Source organism: Parasteatoda tepidariorum, chromosome 5 (genome assembly GCF_982258835.1).
Source record: "Parasteatoda tepidariorum strain Cologne lab strain chromosome 5, Ptep-v5.0, whole genome shotgun sequence".
NCBI classification, from domain to species: Eukaryota; Metazoa; Arthropoda; class Arachnida; order Araneae; family Theridiidae; genus Parasteatoda; species Parasteatoda tepidariorum.
In genome coordinates, this window is record NC_141759.1 from 103,735,687 (window position 1) to 103,749,388 (window position 13,702).

A 13,702-nucleotide genomic window follows, 5' to 3' on the forward strand; every position below is an offset into this window, starting at 1 on the left:
TCAATACAAGTCAAACAGTATCTGTTTCCATTGGATGGGGGTAACGGTCCAATTAGGTCAATATGTATCTCGTTAAATCTTTCATCGGGTTGTCGATATTCTCCAAACTGGGATTTAGTATGTTTTGAAATTTTGTTTTTTGGCAATCAATACAGGATTGTGCCCAAATTCGAACATCTTTTCGAATTCCAGGCCAAATAAATCTTGACGCTATCTGTTTGATAGTTGATCTGATTCCTGGATGAGATAAACCATGTATCAGTTTGAAAATAATCATTCTTGAATTTTTTGGTATATATGGTCTAATTTTATTAGCAGAGATATCACACCATAGAAATTTACCAGACTGTAGTGGTTGTTGTTTAAATTTTAAGGTTGTGTCTGATTGCATTAGTTGTTTTAATTCTTCATCACTACTTTGATCATCAGCAATTTTCTCATAATCTGCACTAGTTACTTCTTGAATTCGGGATAACGCGTCTGCGACGATATTATTTTTGCCAATAATGTGTTGAAGGTTAGTCGAAAACTGGGATATGTACTGGAGATGTCTATTTTGTCTTGGAGATGCTTTTTCATTTTTTTGTTTGAAGGCAAAAACCAGTGGCTTATGGTCTGTAAATATAGTAAATTCTCGACCTTCTAATAGATGTTTGAAATGCTTTACAGAAAGATATATCCCTAATAATTCTCTGTCGTAGGTACTATATGATTTCTGTGCATCATTTAATTTTTTTGAATAGAAAGCTATCGGTTTCCAAGCACCATTTTCGTATTGTTCCAATACAGATCCGATCGCGAAATCTGAAGCATCTGAGCAAAGGCATAGAGGTAATTCAAACTTCGGATATGTTAGCAAGGCTACATTGGATAAGTCTTGTTTGCATTTTTCAAACATGTTAATAGCTTGTTCAGTCCACATTATTTTTCTTTTGTCATTTTTATGAGCTCCTTTCAAATATTCGTGGAGAATTGCTTGTGTTTTAGCAGCGTCTTTGATGTATCGTCTATAATAGTTTATTAGACCAAGAAAGGTTCTCAGTTCACGTATGGTTTCTGGCAACTTGTAATTATGGATTGCTTCTACTTTTTGGGAAAGGGGCTTGGATCCTTCCGAACTGATTTCATATCCCAAAAACTCCAATTTCTCCACAGCAATGACTGACTTGGAGATATTGATTCTGAGGCCATATTTATCTAATTTATCAAAAAGTTGTTTTAAATGAGATTGATGCTCTTCTTTGTTTCGAGATGCCACTAATATATCGTCTAGATAAGGAAAAACGAAATCAAGTCCACACAGAACTTCATTTATGAAGCGTTGAAACATTGAAGGTGCATTTCTGAGGCCGAAACTCATAACGTTAAATTCAAAGAGTCCGAAAGGGGTTATTATTGCTGTTTTTTGTTTGTCCTCTTCATTTCTTTCGCCAAGGTATATTTGTTAGGCTTAGTGTCTTTAATAATGTCCCAAATATTTTCTACATACTTCGGTTCCAGTTGGGATATCAAATAATTAAATTTGGTTTCTTCAGTTGTGATCTTATTTATTTGAAACTGTGCTTCTACTTGGTAAAACCAAATGTCGGGTTTCTCTCTCCAAAAAGGTGGAATTTTAATGCTTACTTTATTAGCTTCGGCGTCCATGGCGATCGTTGCTTCGATCTTTTCACTGTTTTTTGTAGCCATGTCAAAAATCCGGGTCACCAGTTGTACGCAACAGAGTTACAGGATAAAAAATGATCAGCAGACATTTTTTAGAACACTCATTTTTTTATTATTATTTTTTGATCTGTTGCCATTCGCAACTCTCATAAAAGTAATATGAATAGTCATGTGACATATGATGTTCCTACAAATATACTAAGGCAAACTCATGATTTTTTTCAGGATCATCATAACGGTTTTGCCGCTTTGTTTTTAAAATTTTTTTAACATATAATTTAAAATAAATAACAGAGCAAGAGACGAAATAAACGATTCGCATCGCGTCTTCCCCAGCGCGAGTTGGCATCGGAACGTAAGAGATTCTTGCGTGTTTTGTATCGCTATACAGTTCGTCTTCTTTACTCGACGGCTTAAATCAGATTTCTGATGCATCGCCTGGAACGAAAGTCGCTGTACCGGCCTGCCGATACAGGCGTTAAATCGATATGTCGCGATATATCGATTTATAGCCCAGTCCTAGTTCCTACACAACTGAAAAGAGGAGGAGAGGGAAGGGCTAAAGTCATGGAACCAGTCTCCCCCCCCCCCAGATGGCGTATTTGAGCGTTGCGATAAATTTTAGCACAGACGCTAACTCGTATTGCATTTCGTATTAATAAGTATACTGTCAGAGCTTACGAACCTGGGAAATGGGTTCTTTGACAGGTCCAAAACGGCTTTAAACCAATATCTTAAAAGCCGTTGAATCAGTCGAAATGGGGATGCAGACGGTATGTTCTGTTTTTAGCCACCTACTCGTATATCTATCCGATTTTTTTTCCATGGAGTTATGTCAAAATCCTTATATATTGCCGATTATATGTTGCCCCTGTTATCAATAGCAATAAAGCAAAATCTTCTGTATGCTGTGCGATTTATATTGATAACTTCTTTTAAATTAAATAATCACCCTGTGCTGTATAACTTTTTATAACCGTCGTTGAACAGCCGACCCAATTTTTTGGGATTTCGATATCAATATTCAACGTCGTAGCCCTGTAATTTTGAACCCAATCCAGAAGACAAGGGAACTCCTCGATCAAGTATCGAGAGAAATTTGCCCTTGGGTAGAATTTCTTGATGGAACCAACACGCATTTGCGTTACATGGAGAGGAAAACCACGGAGATCTCACGGTTACCGTGACGACAAGGGAACTCTAATCTATGATCCGCTTACCACTGAGGATATTTTACGTCATCACTGTGGTCGGTTCAAGCCGGATGCGAAATTTGTATCGACCAGCCATGGCTGGTATTGGAACCCGGTTCACTTCATTGGAAAGTGAGCGCTCTATCCCCTGAGCCACCAAATTTATTTTTTAATTCAAAAATTTAAATGAAACTCGTACCTGCTCATTTAAAACTATTTTTTAGACGCTATAGTTTATCAACAGAATGCAAATAAGGTCTGAATTCATTTTAGGCGAAGAAAAAAAAAAGTGTTACGTACCATAACAGTCACTTTTCAGGTTCTTCCAATAATTTCGCTTTAATTTAATTCAGTGTTTCCCAAAGTGTGGTACGCAGGGCCGGGATAGCCTGGTCGGTAGGGCGCTGGGCCCATATCCAAGAGGTCGTGGGTTCGATCCTCGCCGGCCGAAGACTCCTCGTGTAGTAAATGGTGACAAAGTGGTCTCAAAGTCCTCCATGTTCCCACAACAAATCAATACCTCTGGGGGTACTGATCCAGGAGTTTCTTTGTCTTCTGGATTGGTTCAAAATGACAAGGCTACGGAGTTGAACGTAAGTAGTCGTTCAACTCCGGGAAATTGGGAATTGGGTCCGGACCCATGAAATTGGGTCGGCTGTTCAACGACGGTTATAAAAGTGTGGTACGCGTACCCTCCGGGGTACGGGAACAGTTTAGCGGGGGTACGCGTTCTTAAGCGAAATATCTTGCAACAAACGAAAATTTCAAAAACTTTTATTTAAAAACAAAGCTAGACATGAAAATTTACGATTACGTATTTTTCTATTGGTTAATTTTCGCAGAGTTAATAATTAGTGGTTTCAACAGCCAGTTGTGATTTTTAACTTTTGTGTAATTTCTTTAAAGTAAAAAATACATAAATTTTTTTTATTGGTGGTACACAGCGTTACGAAGAATTTAGAAAGGGTACACAAAAATCGTAAGTTTGGGAAACACTGGTGAGTTTATAAGGTGCACGCAGGTGCTGTTAATATATAAATGATTCAATGATATCAACCTCAAAATTCTAATACTATACTTTGAAGCAGTTATAAATGTTTCCAATTTTCCAGTATCTATCTATCAAGAACGTTCCATTTATTCCAGGAATGGGCTAACTTTTTTGGTCGAGGGCAAAAAATCGAACATAAAAGTGAGCGAAAAAAAACAAGTTCTAAAATAGTAAAATGATGGGCAAGTTTTATTTTAAATATTTAATGAGATGAATGAAATTGCGATTTCATAAAACTTTCCGGCGGGATATAATTTGCCCATCCCTGATTTAGTCGACCTTGGAGAAAGAAATTCAATAAAAAAATTTAAATACACGAGATTATTAAAAATGTTTCAACAAAGGTTAAATAAATGTTAAGTAGGCGTCCACAAAGATAGGCTTGGGAAAAAATTGAACCACAAAAGGCAAGAAACAACTGATTCCTAATAATGGACAATTGCAGCATCTCTTAAATTTTCCAAATTATAGTCATTACTTCTTAAGATTGATTTCCTGATTACGAAAATATAATTTTTAACTCTGACAAATAAATATTTATTTAATTATTAATATTTTAATTTGAGCGAAAACGCCCTCACTCGAAAACGACCGCTGATTGGTGTGACGTCATTAGAGCCTTACTCCTCACGACCTTCCCGTTGTTATTATGTATTTTCTTTCTTGCGGTTTTAACTAGCTCTTCTTTAACTTATTTTTTCCAAATTTTCCCGCGTGTATTTAAATGCGTATTTAGCAGCAAATATTTTGAAATCTATTGCATATATAGAATCAAAATGGAAGAGGGGTTTCAAAAAGCTCAAACGGACAATTTGCCGCAAGTTACTGAAGAGATGATTATGGATTTTTTTCGAACGAACCAAGATTTCATTTCGCCTGAAATCAAAGGCATAAAGGCTCAAAGGTATAAATTTGTTTATTTATAAACTGTAGCTGTAAATAAGGGCGTCGGCAAGGAGGTGCACTTGCACTACCCTGGATTTTCTTTAAGCAATTAAAAATAAATAGAAAAGCAATTTAGTTATAAAATTTTATGTAAAAAATTGATTAATCAAACAAGAATTGCAAAGAATAGTTTTAATCTTTTTTTTTGTGGGGATGGTAGTTTGTTAGAGGGTTGCACCCCCCTAAATTTTATTCTACCGGCGCCCCTGGCTGTAAATAATTTTGTGTGTGAAAATGGAACGGCGATTTGTTATAACACATATAGGTACACGTTAAAATATAGCAAGGATTTAAGTATACTAAAAACATCTTTCCACTTTAATAAAAGTATAAAACTAAACGCTATTCTTACACACTAAATTATTATTACTCACAAAAACAAATAATTATACTTACTCACAAAATTATTATTATAAACGTTATACTTACTCTTTTATTAAAATTATTTTATTAAAAATTAATTTTAATAAAATGTATTATTTTATTAAAAATTAATTTGAATTAAAGTTATTATTTTATTAAAGACCAATTATAAACAACTTTGTAATAATTACAATCAATTTTATTAAAATTAATTTAGTTAAAAATTAATTGAAGTCAATTTTATTAAAAATAATTTATAAACGATTTTATAAAAATAAATAAGCTATTATTTTTATTAAAAATTATTGTTTTATCAAAAATTAATATTTAATAAAATAAAATTAAAGAAAATTAGATTCTAATTTATAAAAAAAATTAAAGAAATAGTCAGAGGCAAGCTAGTTATAGAATATTTTTACACTTTCTACTGTCAAACATAAATACACATCTTCAATTTTAGTATATTTTACTTTAACTACACCTGCTAATGTTTTTTTATCGAATTTTTTTTATTAAATTTAAAAATAAGTTTTGCTTCATAATATTTTTTAAAGTGTTAAATCCAAGGTGTAAATAATAGAAAGATATGAAATAGCGATTAACACAAACTAATATTACATGGACATAGGAAAGCTATAAAAAACTTCTTCTTCTTTATCGACACTATGGCCTTGGGGAGGCCAGGTCTGTCTCAATTGGTTGTTTAGTCTAATAAGATTCTGTTTTTCAGTTTTTAAATCATCTTTTTCACACATATATATATATATATATATATATATATATATATATATATATATATATATATATATATATATATATATATATATATATATATATATATATATTTTAACTTCAGATCAGCAAGACAAACATATGGGGATAATGCTATAGGCTATGGGCATTTTTCAGAAAATTCAGGATTTTTATTCTCATCACGCTTCATTAGATGGCACCATCTTTTCCTTATCTCAGCTTTTCTTGGCACATCAAAAAATATCTTTTCAGGAGCTGTGGAAGTTGTGTTAGTGCACATAGGCACTATACAGTACTTATATTTACTTGATGAAGACATCAAACAGCAATACACTTCGATTTTAAAATATATTTTTAAAAAAACAAACGACGTTCAACTAAGCACGTAAACAAGCGTTAAATCACCAAGGAGAAAAAGTGTAAACAAACGCGAGTCAGGCTCGAATGGCGTCACTTTCTTAAAAGTCACGTGACTTCCTTTTTAAACTGAAAACGAAAGTACACGATTTTTAATTGCTCTTAATTAAAAAAGTAGCATTTTTTGGGAGGTAAAAAGATGTTTTTCAGGACTTTTCCATCATTCTGAATTCATTAAGAACATAAAAAAAATTGACTGCAATCGTCCATTGCGAACGCACTAAAACGTAACACAATGGAATCAGTTGAAAACAAGTCCAATAAAATATAGAGAGAAAAAAAAGAAACAAATTGACAAAAAACGCTGAATAAACATCGAGAAAAAAACAACGTTTACAATGCGAGCAATTAAAAATGAAAATAATACTTTCAAAACAAAAGAAGAAATCAGCCGAATGTAAATATCTTAATACAAGCATAATCAAAGAAAAGAGAAACAAGCCGAATGTAAACCATCAAAACAAAAGAAGAAATCAAACCGTAATGCAAATATCTCATAACAAGTAAAGTGCGCTAAAAAAGGAGGGGGGGAAAAAAAAGAAAAGGAAGGAGAGCCACCCAGAAAAACTTTTCGAATAATCGGATCTTCACGTTCTTGAACTCAATCTTAATGGTTCAAAGGGATAACCTGAAATATGCTAATTAAATAGCGCAGACGTTATTTTAAGTTACGAAATCAGACACAAAAACGCAATTTCTCCCAATAAACATACCTTTTTTTTTTTTTTTTTTTTTTAACTGACTTGGACCCTTAAAATATAGGCGGTAGACGTAATCTGAGGAATATGTTCCCTATAGTTTGGATTATGTTAATAATATGTCATGAACTTTTTAAAGTGAATTAAAAAATCTTTGCTTACTGCTATGAAATTTGTTTATCCAAAGACAAAATCACGCAAAAAATAAATTTTAGTGAATATTTATAATTATTTTATTTAAGAATGGTCAAAAAAGTTTTCGAACAGTAAGGCACACTATTTTTTGTATGTAATTTTATATAGCAAAATACTAAATTTAAGCCTCATCGGTCGTATAGCTCCTGAGAAATCGAATTTTAAGTACATATGACTGTTTGAAATTGAATTTCTCAGGAACTACTCGACCACTTTTGCACAATTTTTTATTTTGCCGTGTAAAATTATATTCTTTAAAATGATGCGAAAAATTGCATACTTCACAATTCAAATTTTTTACTGCCATTATTAAATTAAATAATATACAGTTCCTAAAATTATTTTTTGCCTGGAATATTTTTGGCTAAGCGAATTTGATAATTGCGTGCAATTTTTTTTTAAAAATTTGCTTAAGAAATGCTCAAGATAAAGAGGCATGCACAAAAAGTAAAATTAGCAGTATTATTAGGCAGAATAATTAAGTATAATTCAGGGTACAAATTTTGGAGTGCTCTTCTGACCAAACTGTTGAGACCATATTTCCCAGATTGCGGCTGTCGAAATAGAATGCATGTTTATTCAGCGAAATTACATTCTTGTGTCGAATTTCGTAACTTAAAATATCGTCTGCACACATTAATCGGCATACTAAAGGTCATCCCCTCGAACCATTAAGAATGAGTTCTGAAACGTGACTATCCGATCATAAAAAAATCAAAATTTATTCAGTGTGGTCCTTTTTTCTTTGGGCACTGTACATTTGAAGAAGTGGGAAACAAGCCGATTCAGAACCTTCAAAACATGCACAACAAAAGAGCAATTTAAAATCTCAACCTAAGCATAGTTTGTGTCGACGCTCAGGTAAATATGAACTCGCTCAATAAACAGAAAATAAGCGGACTGTAAATTCACAATATTTATTTATTATTATTTGGAAGAGAGCTTTTTTGTAGCTCGTTACAGCTCTCCTTCCACACACACTCTCTCTCTCAGTGTTACAAGTTATACTAGGTGGCGCTACAAATCCGTGCGGATACATACCGCCGGGCGTTGCATTGTTTTAACAATCAACAATATTAATACAACTATTAACAATATTACTACTATTACACAAATATTACTATACTAAACAATTGCTATTACACGATAAATTTCACATTTTACATGATTATGAAAAGTAATATAAAGTTTTTAAAAAATATTCATTCAATTGGCAATAAACAAATCTTGGAAATGGGCCTTTTAAAGATCCCTTTGTTCGTTTTAATACTACAAACACGAACTCTGCCATCCTTTCCCGGAAAGACCTCCACAATTCTACCAATTGGAAAATTACATATAGCTAAATTATCTTCCTTTATCAAAACCATATCTCCAAATTTAATGTTTTGCTTATCAATGTACCACTTCGACCTTTGTTGCAAAGTTGACAAATAATCTTTGTGCCACTTTTTCCATATTAATTGCACGAATTTAGTGGTTTTGTGCCATAAACTCAACCTATTATCAGATACATTGGTTACATCTGGTTCAACAATTGATGTGAACGGTCTTCCGATCAGGAAATGGCCTGGAGTGAGAACGCTCAAATCATTGGCATCTGAAGATAACGGGGTAAGCGGTCTTGAGTTTAAAACGGACTCAATTTGAGTAGCTACAGTCAAAAAATCTTCATAAGTTAATTTCTTATCACCCACTACTCTTTTCAGATGATATTTGAAGGATCTCACTCCAGCTTCCCAGAGCCCTCCAAAATTCGGACTCCTAGGTGGCAAAAATTTCCATTTGATATTTTCATGACTCATATAATTACATAAACTCTTATCAGGATTTTTAACTAAGCTAAATAATCGCTGTAACTCATTATTACTCCCAACGAAATTAGTCGCATTATCTGAGTACAGAATACTGCTTTTTCCTCTACGCGAAAAAAATCTCTTTAATGTAGCTATAAAAGCTTGAGAGCTCAACTCTGTCACAAGCTCCAAATGAATTGCTTTTGTGACGAAACATACAAAAATCGCGACATAAATTTTTTGAAAAGTACCTTTCCGTTGGTTCTTGTATTTAATTGTAAATGGACCGCAAAAGTCCACACCTGAAATGGCAAATGGAAAGTTTTGACTCACACGACTTTTGGGTAGATCACCCATAAGTTGATCACAAGTTATTGGTTTAGCTTTAAAGCACGACAAACACTCACGAACTACTTTTCTACAAATAGATCTGCCATTGATTGGCCAAAATCTTTGTCTTATAATAAACAATAATGTTTGAGGTCCAACATGTAAATTCTTAATATGATTACTAATAATTATCAATTGTGTTAATTTATGTTTTTCTGGTAACAACAATGGGAATTTTTTGTCAAAGCACAAATTACTATTGGACAAACGTCCACCTACTCTTAAGAGACCTTTTTTATCAATGAAAGGACATAAATTTCTTACCTTACTCTGCTTTGAAACTTCACCTGTAATTTCTAAATCTCTGATTTCCTTGCTGAACTCCCGTTTCTGCACTAAACTTACCAATTTTAGTTCAGCTCTTTTAAGTTCATCTGGAGACAAAGACCCAGTTGATGTGTCATAAGTGCTCCGACAATTATCGATGAACCTATATACAAAACTTAATACACGAATGAGTTTACTATAATTATTACTAACTTCCAGAAAATTATCAAGAAAATTACCATTATCACTAATAAAACAATTGAAGTCACTAGATGGTTTAAATTCATTAGAAAATTCATCTTCAATAACTCTGGATGGAATGTCTCTATTTGGATATTCACTGTTACACAAGAAATTTGGTCCTTCAAACCACAATCTACATTGTGAAAGTTTATCAGGATCGAGACCTCTGGAGATAATGTCTGCTGGGTTCTCAGTTGATGGTACATATCTCCAACTGTCAATGTTAGTTAAGTCTTGAATCTGGGATACACGATTGGCAACGAAAGTCTTAAGTAGAAATGACTCCTTACGTATCCAAGAAAGCACAATCATGCTATCACTCCATAAGTATATGTTGGATATAGGCAAATCAAGAGCTTTTATCACTTTTTTCACTAATTTGGCTAGAAGCAGTGAGGCACAAAGTTCTAGTCTTGGGATGGTTACTCTTTTCAAAGGTGATACACGACTTTTGCTAGCAATCAATTTGATAGTCGCTGCTTGACCATTTTTAACACACTTACAGTAAACAACAGCACCATAAGCAACCTCTGACGCGTCGGCGAATCCATGAATTTCAATCATGTCAGCTCCCTCTGTAAGTATACATCTATCAAATTCCATGTTGTTAACACTCTTTAAAGCTTCGACAAACTTCTTCCACTCTTGGATTTGTTTCTCAGGTAGTTCTTCATGCCAGTCCAGTTTTAAAGACCATAGCTGTTGCAAAAATATCTTTGCTTTTGACACTACTGGTCCAAGCAATCCAAGGGGGTCGAAAAGGCGTGCAATTGTGGATAAGACACAGCGCTTCGTGACTTTCGAATCTTTTCTTTGTGATGCACTACAGGTAACTTTAAAATAAAGACTATCTTTCATCGGACTCCAGGAAACTCCTAGCACTTGAGTTCCATCACAGTTAGTAAAATTATATATTTCTTCACCATCAGAAACTAACGCTGCGCAGTTGCTATGCCATTTGTGGAGTTGCATGCCAGCATTTCCTAAAATACCAATTAACTGATTTTTAAGTTCTTTTGCAGTTGCTAAATTATCAGAGCCGGTCAACACATCATCGATGTAGAAATCATTTTCAATGACTGGAGCAGCAAGAGGATAATTTTCTCCTTCATCAATAGCTATTTGCTTTAATGTACGAGTTGCTAGAAATGGTGCACACACCGTGCCGTAAGTGACGGTATTCAACTCGTAGGTTTTGACAGGTCCTTTCTCTTTTTCTTTCCAAAGAATACGCTGCAATTTTCTTTGGCTTTGGTCAATTAAGATCATTCGGTACATTTTCTTTATGTCTGCTGTGAAGGCATAGACATATTTACGGAACCTTGTCATGATGGAAAATAAATCACTCTGAACTATGCCTCCATTTAATTGCAAAGAATTTAAGGAATTACCAGCTGAGGTAGGATAACTCGCATTAAAAACAACTCTTAGGACAGTAGATTGCCTATCAGGGCGGTAAACTCCTAAATGGGGAATGTAGTAAGTGGCCTCTTCCTCCTCATCATCCGAAATTTCTGACATGTGTCCCATTTCTAAATATTCATGAAGGAAATCTTTATATAAAGATAAATAATTTGGCTCCTTAATTAAACGTTTCCACATAAGATTTAATTTTTTCAACGCAAACTCTTTAGATTTTCCCAAATTTTTAGGATCCTCTTTTAAAGGCATCTTTACTATGTACCGTCCCTCAGAATTTCTAGCACAGTTGTTTTTAAAATGTTCTTCACAAATAATTTTTTCTTTACTCTCAATTATTTCAGTTTCGATATTTTCTATCTCCCAAAAACTTCTAACAGTTTGTTCTAAATCAAGAGTTTCTTTAACTAACCCACAATGGATTTTATTATCCTCCATATTTGATATGCTTCCACTAACTAAATAACCAAACACAGAATTTTGTAAGATTAAATTCGAGTTAGGAGGGTAAATTTGCCCAGGTTTTATTAGCTCAAAAAAGGATTCCGCACCAATTAATAAATCAACTCTCTGCGGAATGTGAAAATACTCATCAGCTAAGTTAATGTTTTCCAACCCTTCCATACACTTGTTTACTTTCTTTGAGGGTGTGAGATCCGTAATTCTAGGAACAACTAATAAATTCAGATCTGCGTTAAAAGTTCGGGATTTATTTATTAAAGTAGCACAAACTTGAGACCTAACAGAAATAGCTGAATCATTCAACCCAGACACTACTATGTTAATTTTATTCTTTCTCAATTGTAGGCGATCTGCACATTCTTTACTTATGAAATTAGACATCGATCCCGAATCTAATAAAACACGAACTTCACTCTCATTTCCAAAAGAATCACATAAATAACAAATTGCCGTACTCAAAAGAACTGTTTTGTTTTTATTCCAGACATAACTACTCGTGGCCGAAAAGATATTGGCGCCTGTGTTTTGCCCTTCGCATGCTGCGGGTGTAAATTCAGAAGCAAGTGGAGATAGGGGGGGATTTCCTCTATCAATTTGTTTTTTATTCGATTCTGAATTCATAATGTTCTCCTCTCTTATTTTTGATTTCGCGGAATAATTATGTTCTCGATTAAAATGTAATGAAATATGATGCCTTTTACCACATTTAGCACAAGAATATTTTGATTTGCAAGACATCACTTTATGTTTACCAAGACAATTAAAACAAAATTCATTATCTTTAACAAATTGCATTTTCTCAAACACAGATAATTTCTTATAAGTAGAACACATATAAAGGGGGTGATTTTCATTACATAAAATGCACTTCGAACTCTTAAAATCAGACAAAAAGGTTTTAGAAATATTTCTTTCATTATGACTTTTATTATAAGAGCTCTTAGTTAAAGATTTTCCGCGAGATGTCATAAATAAATCTATTTCCTTTCCTAGTTTAATTGGTTCAAACCAGGTGTCCGATTGTTTTACACTTATATAAGTAGCGGTTTCCCTGTCCAATGTTTGGAAGAGTTTATCAGAAATTATTAGCTGATTTAATGTTTTGAAATCTGTCACATTTCTTAATTTTAAATAGTACTCCCAACTAGTTGTTAAACGTGACGCAAACTGGACGTGCGTTTCATTTAACTGACGCGTGGTTGTTTTGAAATTGTCCAGACAAGATTGAGCCGTTGGCTGAAATTCTCTAAGTACTATTTCTTTCACTTTTTCATAATTATTAAGATCATCATCACTTATATATGTGATAATATTAGACGATCTTTCTCCAAGCAGATTAAGAAGAATCTCTGATTTATATTTATCTGGCACACACTTAACTATAAATGCTCGTTCTAACGATGTAAAGAAGAATCCCCAATTTTCGGGTTTACTCGGCACTTTAATGGTCAATGTTCTAATGCTCTTAATCAAAGAATCTAGGGAGTTATTAGATTCAATTAGCTCTATATTATTCTCTTTTGGCTCAGAACGAATGCGTGCAATTTCTAATTCAGTTTTTGTTCTCTCGAGCTCCTTTGGCTCAGCACGAATACGTGCAATTTCTAGTTCAGTTTTCGCTCTCTCGAGCTTTATATTCTCTAACTTTAATTGTTTTGATTCTTCAGACTTGCGCTCTTCTACTATTAAACTTACTAGATCACTAACAGTTTCAGAGTCAGTTTTATATTTTTCACAACTTTTAATTATATCAATTAAGTTTACCACAGTCATATCATCACTAATCTCTAGATCTAGTTCACTGGCAATAAGCCTTAAATCATCTTTTTTACAATTCTTAAACAT

At 33.5% G+C, this 13,702-nt stretch overlaps 1 protein-coding gene across 1 annotated transcript; it reads right to left on the minus strand.

Moving 5' to 3' along the window:
* Window positions 1–8,482: 8,482 nt before the first annotated feature.
* LOC147809923 (uncharacterized) lies at window positions 8,483–13,702 on the minus strand. The gene is made up of 2 exons (XM_087162936.1): window positions 13,051–13,702; window positions 8,483–12,249 (listed from the first exon to the last, which is right to left on the minus strand). The coding sequence occupies exons 1-2, from the start codon at window positions 13,700–13,702 to the stop codon at window positions 8,483–8,485; spliced, it is 4,419 nt and encodes a 1,472-aa protein (XP_087019062.1).